The sequence below is a fragment of the Eublepharis macularius genome, chromosome 2 (assembly GCF_028583425.1).
Source record: "Eublepharis macularius isolate TG4126 chromosome 2, MPM_Emac_v1.0, whole genome shotgun sequence".
In the NCBI taxonomy this organism is placed as follows: domain Eukaryota; kingdom Metazoa; phylum Chordata; class Lepidosauria; order Squamata; family Eublepharidae; genus Eublepharis; species Eublepharis macularius.
Genome location: NC_072791.1, coordinates 34511450 through 34529370, shown reverse-complemented (window position 1 = coordinate 34529370; position 17921 = coordinate 34511450). Strand labels below are relative to the sequence as shown.

Sequence of the window (17921 nt, the reverse complement as noted above, 5' to 3'; positions counted from 1 at the left end):
TGTAGCTTTAGCCTGCTGGGAGATTTAGGGAGTAGAGGTTTTTTTTTAAAAAAAAGCAATGTCCTGGAACACAATATTTTTTCTTGAAGATTTCTGTATGAAGATATTTAAAAAGTTTCCAGTTCAAAGCAGGAGAAATGTTTCTCAGGAACTGCTGGTACTAAGGGAGTAAATTAATACTAAGTAATATTCCCTCACACAATCAGGTCCTATCCCAGAAGGTCAAAGAGTACAGATCAATGCTACTAACATTCTGATACCATTGGTAGGACCGCTGACAAGAGGGATTTTAAATCATAATTGTACATGCACACCATCACAGCAAATACAGGTTGTGTAATGATCTGTTAATAAAACACTGTTTTGTCTCTGATCAGAACAGATCTGCCATTAAGGCACGGTGTGGTTAACAATAAGAAGTTAATTCTGAAAATCTCTGTAACATCATGGTATATACTTCCCACATATTATTTTCTCAACTGTAAATTGCACGTCACAGTTTGATTAGTCATAGGGGAAAATTTTTATTACCAAGATTTAATTATTTACAAAAATGCTTTCTGGATTTGTTGTCATTCACAGATGGTGTGGCACCAAGAGATGCATATGGCTAGAACCTAGTCTATATGCTATAACTGTTCACTTCACTTCAGTGCCGATGGGCTGAAATAGCCAATTCTAAAAAAGGGGGGAATCAGAAAATGAAATGAAAACAACACCCTTTACATCAGTTACTTTGGTTTTAGATTGGTGTTGATAATTTATGAATGTATGTTCCATTAGGCCTAGTGACAGAGTATGGTACTCCCTACAGTAGGGGTCAGCAACCAGAGAACCCTAAGACAAACCAGGTTCCCTGATGCTGAAACATGAAATAGGAACACAGAAGGAGCACCAATGAGATAAAAGGGGCTTGCTGAAAAGCCACTTCTAGCAGGGTGAGGGGTGGGGGCTAGCTTATTACTGCTAACTGCTAACCATAGTCTTATAGCCTTAAATAAGACAAGAACTAACTACCAGTTTTTACAGGCTCACAACTGACCCATTCCCCTTACTTGAACACAAACTTCGTTGCTGCATATTTTCCCACCTGCAACCATTGTGCCATTACAAGCTTTAGTGCATCCAGATGAGAATCTGTGAATACAGGCTAATCTTTGTGCCTAGATACAGGCAATCACTGTGGTATTGTATGCACTGTATAAAGTTACAGGTCAAATAGGAAAGAGTAAAATTGATCTGAAAGGTGCACAATAAACCTTGGGGATTAAAATGTCCCTTTACCCACATGTATATACACCCATGCTTCAGCTCTAATGCTACCTGTCTGATCCTAGCATTAGGTACACACCTGGGGATCTGTAAAATCGTTCTTAAAAACTTAAGATTGCACTCTTTCTTGAGGAGTGAAACACGAGCTGGGTGGCCCTACAAATGTTCCATACAATAATTGGGGCAACTTTTTAGCCCTGAATAGTTTAAGGGCTGCAGGGACATACTTGCCTCCTTGTGATTGGTAGAATTTTGCTATAGAATTTGCTTATCTTTCTCTGTGATTGGCAGCATATTTACTGTGGTTGACCCTGGAGTCTGAATCTTGTAGAACTACCACAAGATATTTAAAATTTTTAACTTGATCAAACTGATAATCATTAATCGACCATGACCTGGTCTTTGGTCTATTCCCAAAGGCTACTATTTTAGTTTTCTGGTATTTGATGGTGAAAAATTCACTTTCACACTATGAATAGAGCTTCCTAAGAGCTCTCCTAAGATCTACCAGGGTTCTTTAAAGTAGCACATAGGAGCATTGATACAGGTTTATTGTGAAGTTTGGGGAGATGGAGTTCAGGACTATTAAGCTAGCTAGCTAAATTGTTTATATAATAAATAAAATCGGAGCCAATAGGCATCCTTGTCTGACCTCTCTAAAAGTCTGAATGGGCCCAGAAAGATGTCCTTGTTTACTACATGTAACTCTTTAAAAAGTTTGATCATGCAGCACTCATAAAAGATACAAGAGTCTTCAGTTGATGGATGAATTTAACAATTTGTCCCAAAATTGGACAAATTTCAAGGAAGAGAAAAGTATGTTTCATATGGTCCAAGAAAGTAATTCCAGGCTGTTAATGGTGCATCTATCTTGAATTCTGTATGCAACTTCTCCACCAACAGCCAAGTATACGGTCTCCACAATTATGAAAACGGCATCTTCTTTATTATGGAACCAAACAGCGCAACAAGTAAGCATAGGAGGATCCAAATACGTGAGGACGACACAATTCGAGGTATGAAAATAAAAGAGTTTTCCTACAAGGTCAGAGCTTTTGCGGATGACATAATGTTAATAGTAGAGGATCCAATTGAAAATATGCCAAAGGTAATAGAGAAAATAAAAGTGTTTGGAGATCTGGCTGGATTTTATGTGAACAAAAAGAAGTCAAAGATTTTATGCAAGAACATGACCAAACAGAAACAGCAAGAGTTAATGGAGATAACAGACTGTGAGGTGACTACTAAAGTAAAATATCTTGGCATAGAATTGACGGCGAAAAATATAGATCTGTTCAAAAATAACTATGAGAAATTGTGGATACAAATAGAGAGAGACTTAATAAAATGGAACAAACTGAATTTATCATGGCTGGGAAGAATTGCAGCAGTTAAAATGAATGTCTTACCACGTATGATGTTCTTGTTGCAAACTATACCAATTATCCGAGACTCCAAACAATTTGATAAATGGCAAAGGAAAATCTCAGATTTTGTGTGGGCAGGCAAGAAACCACGAGTGAAAATGAAGGTTTTACAAGATGCCAAAGAAAGAGGAGGCTTGCAACTGCCCAACATAAGGCTGTACCACGAGGCAGTGTGTTTTGTATGGCTGAAAGATTGGATAATGTTAAAAAATCGCAAGTTGCTGGCCCTGGAGGGACATAAAAAAATATTTGGATGGCACGCATACATGTGGTATGACAAAGTAAAAGCGGACTCTATGTTTTTGCATCATTATATTCGGAGAAGCCTCTTCATGGTCTGGAAGAAATATAAGGTGTATATGGAAGATGGAATTCCTTCATGGGTGGTTCCGTATGAAGTAATAGATCCGAGAACTGTTGATAACGAACAGCAATGCCTAACTTACAAGGAGATTACACAAATACAATATTCAAAACTGAGAATAAAGACAGAAGAAGAATTGTCTCCTCGTTACGGATGGTTTCAGTACAGACAGATCAGAGATCTTTATAAAGCGGACTGCCTGAGAGGAGGTATAAGACTAGAAAATTCGGAGTTAGAGGAAGTGATATTACAAGAGGGAAAGAAAGAAATATCTAAGATTCACAAATTACTTTTAAAATGGTTTACGGTAGACGAAACAGTAAAAGTCCAGATGGTGAAGTGGGCAATAAATTTTCATAAAAAAATAACAATGGAGGCATGGGAGTACCTATGGAAAAATACAGTGAAGATTTCAACTTGTACGAACATTAAAGAAAATGTGTACAAAATGATTTACAGATGGTATTTAACACCAAAGAAAATTCATATGTGGTGGACATGTGAAGTAGCTAAACAGTACTGGGGTGAAATAATTGATGCAATTAACGAGATTTTACAAATACAAATAAATAAGAACCCAGAACTGTTGTTACTGAACTTAGGAATGGAGGCAGTTCCAGTGCAGTATAGAACATTGTTATTTTACATGACTGCAGCGGCAAGACTTTTGTATGCGCAGAAATGGAAGACACAAGAAATACCAACTGTAGAAGACTGGATTTATAAATTGCTGTACATGGCGGAAATGGACAAATTGACAAGGAAACTTAAAGATCTTGACCTAGGACAATATATTGCTGACTGGGGGAAATCGAAACAATTTTTGGAAAAAAAAATGGGATGTAAAAGGAGAACTGTGGCAGTTTGAAAATTTTTAAAAGAATAATGTTGCAATGGGAAGAGAGAAGGGATCTTACCACTTAGGGGGAATGTATCTATAATCTAAGCCAGGGGTGGGCAAATTGCGGCCCGTGGGCCACATGCGACCCGCTACAGAGTTTTTTGTGGCCCGCCAAGACAGTCAGAAAAATCCACCTTGAACCGAGATATAGATATGAAATTAGCACAATAAATAAATTGAATAAAACTACCACTATTTTATTTAATTTATATTTATTGATTTTTATGATACAATTTATACCTTTTCTGAAATGCAAAGTTAATTAATGAATGCAATCATTTTAAAAGGTGTGGCCCTCCGCTAACCTCCGCTCCCACAAAGTGGCCCCCGAGCCAAAACAATTGCCCACCCCTGATCTAAGCAAATATAATATTTAAGGGAATTTTACATTGAACATATGGGATAATGAAAATGGATAAACAGATTTATTAATGAGGTATATAGTGCCAGTATATAGTATAAAACAATAAGGTAGCGAATCAGACATTATATTATAATATATTATGTGGTTGGGTTATATTGGGTTGTGTGCTGTGCTACATTGGTGGCATAGCATACAATCTAAGTCTTGTGATATATACTATATTGATAGTATATTTGATGGAATATATATTTAAAAGAAGAGAAATAGAAAATGTCTAAAGTAAGAGATACTGAGAACCTGGTTAGATATTATACCATACTGTTGTGTTATATGGATATGATATATATTATATTGATAGTATGCTTGATAGAGTTTATGTAAAAAAATAAGAATGTGCTTAGAATAAGAGATATTATGATCTAGAGGTGATAGGAAAATATAAATGAATTAGATTTAAGCAATAAGAAGGGTTAAGGGTTGGAAAGCTGTTGGAAGTCAATAGGGAGGGGGGAGGAAAAGGGTGGGGGGATAGAGCAGGGGGAATAATGAGATTAGATGTGTTAAATTTGGGGAAAAAATTCTTTTGTTTATTCGCTCACCAATAAAATTTTATTAAAAAAAAAAAAGTAAGCATAGGATGGATTTAGAATCCACAAAAGCAGCATACAGTGAAGTTATCCCCTTGGTTGAATATTTCTCAATAAGATGTTGAATAGTCAGACATGGATCAAGCGTGGATCTCCCTGATCAAAAACACGTCTGCTCTACTACTAGAATGTTTTCTCAGTTAAGCCAGTCCAAGAATTTATCTAGGAGATGCCTTGCATTTAACAAACTAATCAATCTGTTATTCGATGGAACTTCTCTTTTACCCTTTTTATAGAAGGGAACTATTATGGCCAGACACCATGATTTAGGTATACAGCCTGAGTCATTAATATAGGTAAAAAGAGATGCTAAAAAAAGAAGCCTACCAGTCCTTATTTTCTTTCAAACGTTCTGGTGAAACACCATCATACCATGGGGCTTTAGTATTTTTCAACAGCTCTATGTGGGATTTGATCACGCCTGAAGTTACAGAAGGCCATTTGGGTATATTGTCTATAGCTAATAGAAATGAACTTGATTCACAAACTAAAAATGGTATATTTTCATTTGCAGATCAGTTTAGGACAAAAGAGCTATTTATATTATTGAAACCAAAAGGACAATAGACACATAAGAACATGATCTCTCCATGGCTACTCTTTACTTATATCAAGTACTAAGTTTGTCCTGATTTTTTGTATTTTGGAACAAAGCACATTATTTAAACAATTCCCATTCTTCTGAACCTTGTTTTGGATACCCAAAGGTGAAACAACTGCACAAGGTCACTTACTAATTGGCTCCAGGGCCAGCAGCCAAGTGAGACTGTACAGAAGCTGAGAATGCAATTCATTCATTCAATTACTGCATGAAAACAGAACAGTCTACAAATGGCCTAAACAGGAAGGAACTGGGACATATAATGCATCAGCAAAGTATATTTAAGCACATTGGTCAAATGCTTAGTTAGAACTCATATGTTGTGAGCACAGTAGTAGCAATTTGTACATACATATTCTTATAATCAAATGCTGCATCTGGCTGCATTCCCTGCAAAAGCATTTCATGGAATGGCAAAAATGGGATCCAAACCCAAGACAAGACTTAAAATCCAGTGAAATCCGTAACTGCAGTTTTTTTGCCTTTTACAAAGAATAGCAAATGCTTTGGGGTAGACAGCCTGCAAGATCCACTGCTCAAACAATCCTGTGATAAAATATATACACATAGATGGATGGACTGGATAAATTTTGTTGGCAAATATTTTATATTAATGGGAAAGGCTGCTTTATTCACACACTAGGTGTGGTCAGAATAAAAGGCACAAGTGTAAAGTGAAATGGCCTTTTCTTGGTTGACTGAGAAAAAAGGCATTTTTTTATATATTGTACCAGCTGATGCAAATTTTACCAGACTTGTCAGTTCAAGCTTTCTCCAGCTTGGGTGCCACAGTGGCCATAATCATGAAGTGGATGGAAGCTACCCAGAAAGCTACGCTGATATGGCTGGAGATTGCTCAATAGCCACAGCACCACACAGTTAAGAACCACCAGAGACTGTACAGTCCTTACCTCACTGCAGCAGCCATACTTCCAATAGGGTTTATTGGCAGTGGTCTAACTCCAGGGAAGATCCCTCTACTCAGAATGCGAGCTCCATTTTGTATCACTCCAGGAGGAACTGAAAGCAAATTACAAGAAAAAAGAAAAATTAGAAGAGCAAGAACAGAGCAGTTTATTAAGAATCTAGCTTCTTGTAATTTCAATCTGCTCAAAATAATTAAAGAGAAGGGATAAAAGTACAAGGGATATTTAAAGTGCAAAGGGCAGTCAAAGAAAGTTGTAACGGATGAAACAACTACAATGTGGTGGATAAGAGCACGGACTGAGTAGTTCAAAACCAGAAAGTCTTGGGTTCCAGTGCTACTACTTGAACCCAAGCTACAAACTCACTAAATGGCCTTTGGAGAAAGTCCTGCAGGTCAATGGAATACACAAAGATTCTGGGTTCTCCAGCACTAACATTTTACAAAAGTCCATTGCCTACAACTCAGGGAAGCAGCTGAGATAAAGGTGCCAAAGGTGTGACTCAAAAGAAGAGAGTTTTGTTTGTTCAGATCAAACCAGTCTTCTCTCACCCTTAGTACTGTAGCTGCAACATGATGATAAAAATACTGGCTTCCTTATGTGGCTTTTGTAAGAACTGAGGCAATATATATAAAGGGCTTTGATCATCTTACGAGCAGTAAGAGATTCCAGGCAGCACAATTCAAAGTAAGATATTTGAAGACTGCTCATAAAATCAATTTTTAAAAGCATATTTAATGCTGAGATAAGCAAGTAATTTGGTTTTTATTTATTTAGAAAGTTTGTGTGCTGCTTCTACAGACCTACTCAAGGCAGCTCATAATTAAAATAGTACAAACAAATCAGTATAAAATAAAAAATCAGTATCAATAAAATGAAACTGGATTATAGAAACATATAGAAACAAAGCTGGAAGGTAACCTCAAGGGTCATCTAGTCCAACCCCTGCACAATGCAGGAAATTGCAGTAGCAATTTGTACATAAATATTCTTATAATCAAATGCTGCATGTGGCTGCATTCTTTGTGAAAGCATTTCATGGAATGGCAAAAATGGGATCCAAAACCAAAGCCTTGACTTTATAGAAACATAGAGCTGGAAGGTAACTTCAAGGGTCATCTAGTCCCTCCTCTCCCCCAGTGATCTCGATCTATGCCCAGAGGAGGGCAAAAAACCTCCAGGATCCCCAAACCAATCTGGCCCAGAGGAAAATTCCTTCCTGGCCCCAAAGTGGTGATATCCATTTCCCTAGCCATGTAAGAAAGAACTACAAGAGCCTAGAAGGGCTTAACCATTCATGCCTTCCCTCTCCCAATCTGCACACATTCTCATTGAGTCATAGAATCATCATTGCTGTCAGGTGGCTGGCCTCCTCTCTCAACACCTCCTGAGGAAGCCTGTTCCACCGAGGAGCCGCTCTGTCAAGAAGTTCTTCCTAATTTTTATCTAGAAACTTTTTTGCTTTAATTTAATCTGTTGCTTCTGGTCCAAACCTCTGGGGCAACAGAAATCAACTCTACTCCATCCTCTATTTGACAGTCCTTCAAATACTTGGAGGGCTATCATATCACCTCCCAGTTGCCTCCTCTTCAGGCTAAACATACCCAGCTCTTTCAATCTTTCCTCATAGGACCTGGTCTCCAGTCCCTCACCATTTTTGTTGCCCTCCTCTGGACACATTCCAGCTTGTCAACATCCTTCTTAAACTGTGATGCCTCAAATATAATATAAAGGCACTTAAAAACAGAGCTGTCTAAAATGATGTTGATAAAACAGTCTGCTGCAAGTTAGGAGCAGGCCATAAGGCAGCTAAAAAAAAGGATGGAATCTGTTAGTTAAAAGCTCGGGCAAAAATAAATGTTTTGGCCTGGCGCCTAAGAGTTTGAATAAAACAGAAGCATGACCCAATAAAATAAAGAACATTAACTATGTAACTGGGTCCTTTAAAAATAATAACCTAATAGCTAGATAATGTATTTTAAAGCAAGAACACTTGATTCTGTAGCAAGTATGCAGCATTGCCTGTTACCAAAGAATGCTCCTCCTGGTATTTAACTGTAAGGTACAAAGACTGGTAGAGGTGGCTCTTCTCCCACCACTGAAGCAGGCAGGCTTTTAAAACTCTAGGACAGGTCCAGGATAGGGGGGAAAGCTCTTTAGTTTGTGATAGCAGATTGTTACAAAATGAAACGTACGTATACGTAAAGGTGTACACTCAGATACTCTTCTCACTTGCTACAGCCAACCACACTTCTCCTTCACCCCCAAATAATAACAGTTCCATGTTCTACTTTTCATTTGCATGCCACTATAAGTGGGCTGCCAGCTCCTGCACTGTACATGGCAGTTTTCAAATTGAAACCAGAAGTCAAGTCTGTAATTGTTTCGTAACTCTATGATATACTAAAGAGATTGGGGTCCAGTTTAAAAACTGATTGAAAGGATGCACCCCCTACCATTTTTTTCTTAAATTCAAATGGTATCTACACTGTCTTAAGAGATCCATACAAAGTTTCACAGTTATCAATTATACCAATGTTGGTTCAATGGAGAATTCCGCATACAGTTGCTAGCTTTCTCCACTATCCCCTGACTGTAACCAAATTATGAGTGATAAAACCTGCTTTCTTTCCAGTGGCTGAAATGGGAACTTTTGTATGTCGTAAGCACACAAGTATTTTCATCATAAAAGCAAAAGGCATACTTTGAAAACATACATGAAAAAAATATCCAGACAAAAAAGTATGAACAATTTTTCCCCATTGGACAAAATGATGGGAAACATCAGAAGGATGCCACATGCTTTCAACATTTAAACTGCTATAACACAACCATTTTTTATCTGATTGTGTTGAAATCTGGAAAGTTTGTACGCCTTTGAAATGTGAGGCATTATCTGTTATGTCAACAACAAAAACTACTCCTCACAAAAATTAAGATAATTTGGCATTTGGGATGGAAAACATCTACAACAAATTTCAAATCATCTCAGTTTTTTGTAGGAAATAGATTTTTTGGTTGTCTTAACAGGGAATGCCTCACATTTTATGAGACTCCCATGCCTCCATAATTATAAACTAAAAGAGTCACAACTAAAAGAGTCAGGCTATCCAATACTTAGTCCATGCAGTATTTCAAGAAAAGCAATTTACACCCCTACCTCATCACTGCTTTAATTTATTAACTTCATTTATACCCCACCTTTATACCCCACCCAAAGCAGCTTACATCACCACCTCGCCTCACATTTTATCCTCACAACCACCCTGTGAGGTAGGTTAGGCTGAGAGTCTGTGACTGGCCCAAGGTCACACAGTGAGTTTCCATGGCAGAGCATGAATTTGAACCTGGGTCTTCCAGATCCTAGTCTGACACTCTAGCCATTACACCACACTGGCTCTTATGCAGCCAAGCAGGAGGCAGACCTCCTAAGGCAGGTATGGAAAACACCAGAGGAGCTGTCCATCCCTTCATCATCTCCTCCCTGCACCTGTATTTAAAGCAGGAAAAGACATTTTCATTACAATATCAAATCAATGCAATGGAGCTTTGATATTTTAAAAAATTATGTCCTATTGAGAGAAATTAGGTTTTGTTCTTGCTCTGCTTGTAGGACCTCATATCAGCTTTTTTCCAATTACTTGGCAAATCCAGCAGTTGGTCTCAAAGGTGCTACTGGACCTGGAAGACACTGCTGTGAAGCAACAACAGGGAGAATTAAGGGTGCTGTAGTGTACCGTTTTCCCACCCTAGTGCCTTGTTCTCCCCACCCCCACATGGCATACGTCAGTCTGGAACCCATCTAGGGAAAGGGGAGGACATGGGGAAGCGTCAAGCTGGTAAAAGTACAGCACTGCACCACTTCCGTGCATTTAAACATGCATCTCAATCATATCAAAACTATCAACATCAATCTAGTTTGGCCCTTAATCTATAGCAACTAAAGGACAAAAAAGTGTTGGAGCACATTAAGAGGCCCAGTTTTGTGCCTCCATGAGCTTTCACAGGCGTATACAATGTTTTCCAAAAAAACCTGAATGGGCTTCTCTGCAATTAATAAAGGACTTACAACTGCATCAGCTGCATTTCTTACACCAGGTTACTAACCCTGCTTCAAGATGCCCCACTTAAAAGATCCTATTAAGAAAATGAGCATTTTTGTTCTACTGACTAACATTTTCTTTCCCCTAAAAAAAAAATCCAGTGACTTCTCTCTATCTTTGATTATGTGGAAGAACTTCTTTACCAAGGCTATGTACCCAAGTAATAAAAGTGCCATCCAATTCAACAGCCTACATTTGGTGAAGGAGGATGCAAAACTCTCTGCCAGTCTTATACAACAGCTGCCAAGTTTGCAAAGAAATGTGTAACCAGTTCTGTGATCCCATATGCATGCCTTGGATGTGCATGGCAAATTGATTTTGAGGTTGGAGCAAGTTTCCAAAGCAGCTGTGACAAGCTTGGGAGTCTGATTGTCAAACAAACTAAAGTAACTCAAATAAACCTTTGAGCATGTCTTGTAAGCAGTCAGCCCGGCCTCTGCCATCTTTAATAGCCATTTTAACATGCCTACTTGTGATATTAAAAATCACCAGGCCTCTGGGTTTAAAATGGCAGTTTGTATTGCAGCCAGAGGACCTCCAACAGTTACTGAGTCCGGCCCGGGAGACCCCGGCATGTATGGAATGCCACAGAGGAATGCGGAGTGATTAGAGGTGATTGGATTTGCAGTCCCTCCAGACCCTAAGGAATCCAGTGCAACAAAGGTCTCGCAGAGTCATCCCCACTTAACACATTCCTTTCCCTCCTTCCAAGATGAGATCTGGAATTCAGTTCAGCAAGACAATGTAGTAAAACTACTGAGGCCCACCCACTAGTCCTGCACACCATTTCCAAATATCCAGTTTTATAATAAAAACATACAGTGTCTCTATTTGATAGGACTCACAACAGTTTCTTTTTTAAAAAAACCCTCTATCATCTTCTAAATTTGAATGCCCTCATCCCCATCTTCTTCCTTTCCAACTGTTAACAATCAGATTGGAAACTCTTTGGAGCCAGACCAGTAATGTGCGTGCATACTGGTCTGCAATTATTGATAGCATGTAATACTTTATTGCGATTCATGTTAGAAGGTGTTAAAAAGTATAGTAATATTCAACATCGCACGCATGGCTGGTTTGGGCGCAGAATATGTCAGATAAAACAGGAGATAACTCCTTGCGAAAAACTGACCTTTAGAGCACCAAGGCACAATAGAGTGCTTAGAAATCAAAATTAGTAACACTAGGATAAGTAATGGCAAAGAATTTACATTTTCCTGTTTCTCACATTTCCCCTGTAACTCTGCTTCTTGAACACCCACTTTGCTCAAAGCAAGATACAATTTGCACCAAGGCAAAGTTCCACGCAATGTTCATCCATCAATTTTTTTACCTTGCCTTCTGGCCTCCAAAGGGGCTCTTAAAGCAGCTTTATAAGGTAAGTACAACAAAAATTGAGCCCTAAAACGAGTGCAGTTAGAGGCAACAGTTAAAAATATTACCCACAGATAAAACAGCAACAATAAAATCATGGTACCCAGCAGCTTACCAGCATTAAAAATTCTGTTTTGAAATAAGGAAATGCAAATCATTATCAGACTCCTGGAAAGATCAACTGCGCACCTGATTCCATGGGACTTAAGCATTTGAAGACAACCTCCCTTCTGTCAATCTGAATTACAAGACAGGCAGGCAGAAGAGCAGCATACAGGGCTTCTTAATAAATGTCAATTTATCTCCTCATTACAATGGAAGTGTGGCTGCTTCTTTCCCTGGGCATCTCTCCAGCAATAGATAGCAAAAGGAACATTAAATTTATATCCCTTTGTTCAAAGGCACTGAAGATGATGCACATGTACTTCCTAGGCAGTGTTCTACCCACTGTTGGGAACCACTTAGGTTCAGCAAGATTACAACATAATTTGCTTCTGGAATATCTCTTGTGAACATGGTTGCCAACACAGGAAATTCCTGGCATTTGGGGGATGGTACCTTGGGAGGAAGGACTTTGGGGACCAAGCTTAGTGGAGATATTTATTTAAAACGTTTCTGTGCCACCTTTCCTCCAGAATATGGTCCCCAACGTAGCAAACATCAACATTTAAAATAGCATTTAAAATTATATAAAATATTTGAACAATTCAATAAAAACATACACACATGCAAATGCACATAACAAGCAGGGAGGAAGGTAAATAACAATTACAGGGGGTATGCTGAACAAAAAAGTCTTCTCTTTGTGGAGGAATATCATGATAGCAGGAGACAGATGACTCTCCTTGGGGAGGGGGTTCCAAAGTCTTGGTGTCACAATCAATAAGGTCATTTGTTGTGTTGCCACTTGTCTAGCCTCAGATAGTAGGGGCTCCCAAAGCAGGTCCTCCAAAGATGACTGGATTGGACAGGTAAGTTCTTGTGGGAGAAGACGGTCCTTCAGGGATGCTGTCCCCAAGCCTTATAGGACTTTAAAAGTCAATACTGACACCTATAATTGAGCCTGAAAACAAACTGGGAGCCAACGCAGATGGAACAAGGCAGGAGTGATATGACCCACTCCAACATCCAACATTCTGGCCACAGCATTCTGTAACAGCTTCCAGACAGTCTTCAAGAACAGCCCCATGTAGAGCATACCGCAGTAATCTAACCTAGATGTTACCAGGGCATACACCACAGTGGCAAGATCTTTTCCACCCAGAAAAGGCTGCAGTGGAAGACATCTGCTTATCCTACAGGAGACCTGGGTCCAGCACCACCCCCATCCTACACACCTGCTCTCTTGGGAGGGTGCAACCCCATGCAGAACAGGAGACATCTCAATTTCTGGGTGAACCTCCCCCCGCCCCCCAGTAGTATCTCCATTTTCTCAGGATTAAGTTCCAGTTTGTTAGACCTCACCCATCCCAAAACTGCTTCCAAGCACCTCTTCACAGTTTCCAGATCTTCCCTACTCCCTGGGACCTGCTGGCAGTACAAGAGAGCTGAGTATCATCTGCATATTAGTGGCAGCTCAGCCAAAATCTCCAATGACAACTTCCAGTAGCTTTACATAGACATTGAAAAGCGTGAGGGACAAGACAGAACCTTGCAAGACCCTGTAAGCCAGAGGGCAGAGCAGCAGTCTCCAAGTACCACATTCTGAGACCTGTCTTCAAGTTAACCACTGCAGAAAACAGAACAGCGCCTCCCAGTCCCAACCCTGAAAGGCAGTCCAGCAAGATAACATGACTGATGGTATCAAAAGCTGCCAATAGGTCCAGTTTGCACTCCTCCTGTCCATGTCCCACCACAGGTCACCAGGGCAATCAAGACTGTTTCAGGCCTGAAACCAGACTGGAATGGATCCAAATGATCCACTTCATTCAAGAATTGCTAAAGGAACTCAACATTTTCTTTGGGTAACCCTGGGTAATCTAACTGGGTGCCAGTTCTCGCTTAACTATTGTTAAGCAATCGGGAATGCTGCTTTTGTACTGCTCCACAATGGTACTTTTGCTATTTCTGTTACGGTGGCAAAAAGACAGGATACACATGTTGTAAACAAACCCTTCAGCTGTCTGCCATGCTCTTAAACTTGGGCCTTTCCCCAGCAGTACGCTCCCTTTCTCCCTTTGCCAACTCCTTTATTCTCTGGCTCTCACCTCAATTAGTACCCTATACTTTGGCTTTATTGAAGACAGTTTTGGCTTCCAAATTCCTCCATTCAGTCTCTTGCGGCATCTCTCACTGGCTCTATGTTCACCATTACCGCTTCAGTCTCCGGGTTCTACTTAATTCTCCTGTTTCCCCTTGTGTTAATAATAGATAGAGTCTTATTGCCCCATCAGGACTAGCACATTTATTGTGGAATAGATCTCATGAGCCAGATATAGCAAGTGGGACCCTCAACTGGTGCTACCCTTTACAAGCACAGAGGTACAGATGGAAGTCAGAGGATATTATTTCAAAGTGCGGCTATGCAGCCCAGCAGCCTAAGAGGCAGGCATGATGCTCAAAGGAAAAGAAGACCAGTCTCAACAGTTACAATACAATCCTATGCAAAGTTTCTCCAGTCTAAGCCTATTGATTTCATAGTGCACAGGACTACACTGTAACTGATCAATCAGCGTAGGTGATTGGTGATCAATTGGCAGAGAATATAAATTACAGCTATAGGAGAATTATTTTCTGAAATGAGATAACCATTTCCTATTGAGACCAAATCTGACAGTGTCCGATCTACTTATGATCTTCACATGGGAATTATTCTTTGAAAACTTTTCTCTGAAGTACCTTTTAAGTTTGTTACTGTACTATGTTTAACTCACATCATTAAATCACTCCTCAAACTCACTTGTTCCTTAGCAAACCATCTTTGAAATTTGGACCGTGGTCATCAGTCTTTGAAAAATCTCTATTAGCGACATGTCTGCAGATCTGTATCTTGTATCTGCATTTGTTTACAACCTCTCTTTTCATTATTATTTTGATTTGCATTCCATTGAGAACCTTGGCGAAAGGAATTTTTAATGCTTGAAATACTTTCTTGCTTTTGGGACTTTATGCAGGGTCAAGTGCAGATCAAAATGCATAGCTTTGCAAGCGTTTAATATTTGTCAGTTTCTTTCAATAAGTGAGCTAGCAGCTCCCCATAGTGGAGTAAACAGTAAGTGGTATGGACAACCTTCTTTTCACTGAGTTTGGGGGCCACAATGAAGAATTTTTAGGAGTAGGACTATTATTTATGGAGACAGTGTAACAGACATGACTAGACAACAGGGCTTTTTGAGACTGCAAAACAATAGAAACCTTCTTCCTCTCCCCTTAAGCTGCTTTACAAATTCCTTTGCTTTTAAAAAAGAGGTTTGCCATGCAGTGCACGTGGCAGTTTCTTAGAAGATAAGCCCCACCGCACAAGCATAAGCCTGTGCATGTGTGGAAAGGGGTTACTTAGGTGGTTCCTCCATTTACTTGGACACTGGTCTTAGCTATAATGATACAAGATAATAATGTTCAAGCAATTTTAGACTGTGAGCCATTTTCTCCCATGCTGGGTCATTTGCAGGTTACTATGTTTCTCCATAGAATTGTGAACTTCATTCACCAGTGATAACAGCCCTGCTATATTTTTATATTATCATTACCCATGGATGAAAGACTTATCGCTGTAACAAAATGACAGAGAGATAATAGCCTCAATGCTGGCAGGAGTTGTTCACTTATTCATCTCACTTCAAATGTTGCCTCTGCCCTTGACTGTATAAGCAAATCAGGTGCTAGAATGGGCCTCTCAGGATGACTGATTATGTAAACAAATATACATTATGGAAGAGGGAAGACCATCCAGAACTCCAGTGCCCCAACCAATCACCCTTCTTGACCTTCATACCCTGTAACTGCCTCTCCTCAAACCTCTATATTCACTTCCCATTCCCCTATATAACCAACACAGACCCTTTCTCCCTACTTTGAAAAAGTTCTTCATGGTCTTGGTAACCAGCATGTCTTTTTACCCACTCAAACTCCTCCCATATATGATTATGAATTAAAGCTGATCATGTCTCCCTACACATTTACTGAAAATATGTCACAAATGGGTTTTTGTTTGTGGGGGGCATTGCTCAGTGCGTAATTTTCCAGAGACAAATAGTGCAAAAACTGGCCAACATCAATGGGGAAAAGGACATTTTACTAGATGGGAGAGTTAACCACTCCATTTGGGTTCTGTTAGTGCCACTACAGGTTAGGAATCTCACTGCAGACATAATTTTGAGGGCTGAAAGAGAGTAATTATTTTAGCAGTACTAATTATTGTGTACAAAAAGGTTAAGTATTATATGGGGTATTCTGTATTAAATAATAATGTATTGATTAAAAAGAGCAGTTGTTAATCTTTATTTGGAAATTATTACAATGGCTGAAAATGTCTATGGGGGGAACAAGCTGGTACAGCATGTATCCTACAGACAATACCGTAGGGTTGCCAGCCTCCAACTAATAGCTGGATATCTCCCAGAATTATAATTGATCTCCAGATGATAGAGATCAGTTCCCCTGGAGAAAATGGCTGCTTTGGAGGGTGGACTCCATGGCATTCTACTCTGCTGAAGTTCCTCCCCTCCCCAAACCCCGCCCTCTCCAAGCTCCACCCCAAAAATCTCCAGATATTTCCCAACTCGGAGCTGGCAACTCTAGACAGTAGGCAGGTATGTGTAAAGATATGTTACATATATATTCCTTTTCTTTATTTAAGATATTGTTGAAGAAAGTAAGTGAGCAGGGAGGAGTATATCACTTCCCTTGACTATTCCCTTGTACACCTACTGTATTCCTTTATTGGAACTGAGGTGTATTCCATTCCATTCTGCAGACCGTGAATAAGATCCAGAGACCCTCTCTTCTGGAACTGCACTTCCACTCACTGCAAAAAGAAGGAATTTTTGCAATTCCCTCCTTCTATTTTGGATCCCTCAAAATACACTCCCACTGTTTCCAAGAAGAGCCTTGAGGATCTCTCCCATGGAGCCACTCTTTGAAGCATTTCAGTTAGGTATCCATTTTGGCTATCGGTAGAACAGCAGAGTTTGAGTCCAGTGACACCTTAGAAACTAACAAAATTTTCAGCATATAAATTTGCAAGAGTCAACATTCCCTCTTTGACTCCTGAAAGCTTATACTCTGAAAAATTTGGTGGTCTCCCAGGTCCCAAATCCTACTTTTCAGAGAGATCATGGATTACAACAGGAAAAGAGAACAACCTGTTCCGTAAGCTGTCCTTTGGATCTACCCCTCTTGTTTTATCTAATTGACAGTTAAGCCCAATGTCAGAGAAAAATGGATCCCAAGTCAATCTTTCTAATAAAGAGAAACAGAAAGCCATACAGATAAGTAAAGTTAGTAAAATTAAAGAATACAGAGAGAGGGAGATTTAGAATTGTTTACACAGTATATATAAATTATATTGGCTATTTTAACTCATTTCAAAATCAGTTTTTTGAAAGACAAATTAACTACCTAAGAACTATCAAACAGTTGTTATCTGCCAACTCTTCTGGGTTTATTATATTTAGATAAGGGGTAACTAAAGACTAGTTTGCGCAATATATTATCTCCTACATTTAAATAGTTGGAGCCTTCCTTAAGCATGACCTCATGTGGACAAAAGTATTGTGTGAATGGGGCAAAGTCCACAATTGCCCTTCCTCTTGCCATCACAGTCATGGAATTGCTGCTGGCCATACTCATGACTGCCTACTCCACATTGCTCATTTCCCCATGTGTACTCAATGGAAAATGGGACAGATCAGAAGAAAACACAGGACATCAGCAGAGCAAAAGTCCTGAATGAGTTTGAATGAGTGTGAATGAGTGTGAACGAGTTTGTGTTTTTAGTCTGG

General features: G+C 39.4%; 1 protein-coding gene across 3 annotated transcripts in view; it reads right to left on the bottom strand.

Annotated features, from left to right (window-relative positions):
- The window catches only part of FOXN3 (forkhead box N3), a 178987-nt gene that overhangs the window by 10162 nt on the left and 150904 nt on the right, over nucleotides 1-17921 (bottom strand). For all 3 annotated transcript variants that reach the window (XM_054972628.1, XM_054972629.1, XM_054972630.1), the window contains one exon: nucleotides 6488-6596. In XM_054972628.1, coding sequence (XP_054828603.1) covers nucleotides 6488-6596 — 109 coding nt within the window. The remainder of the gene's footprint in view (nucleotides 1-6487; nucleotides 6597-17921) is intronic.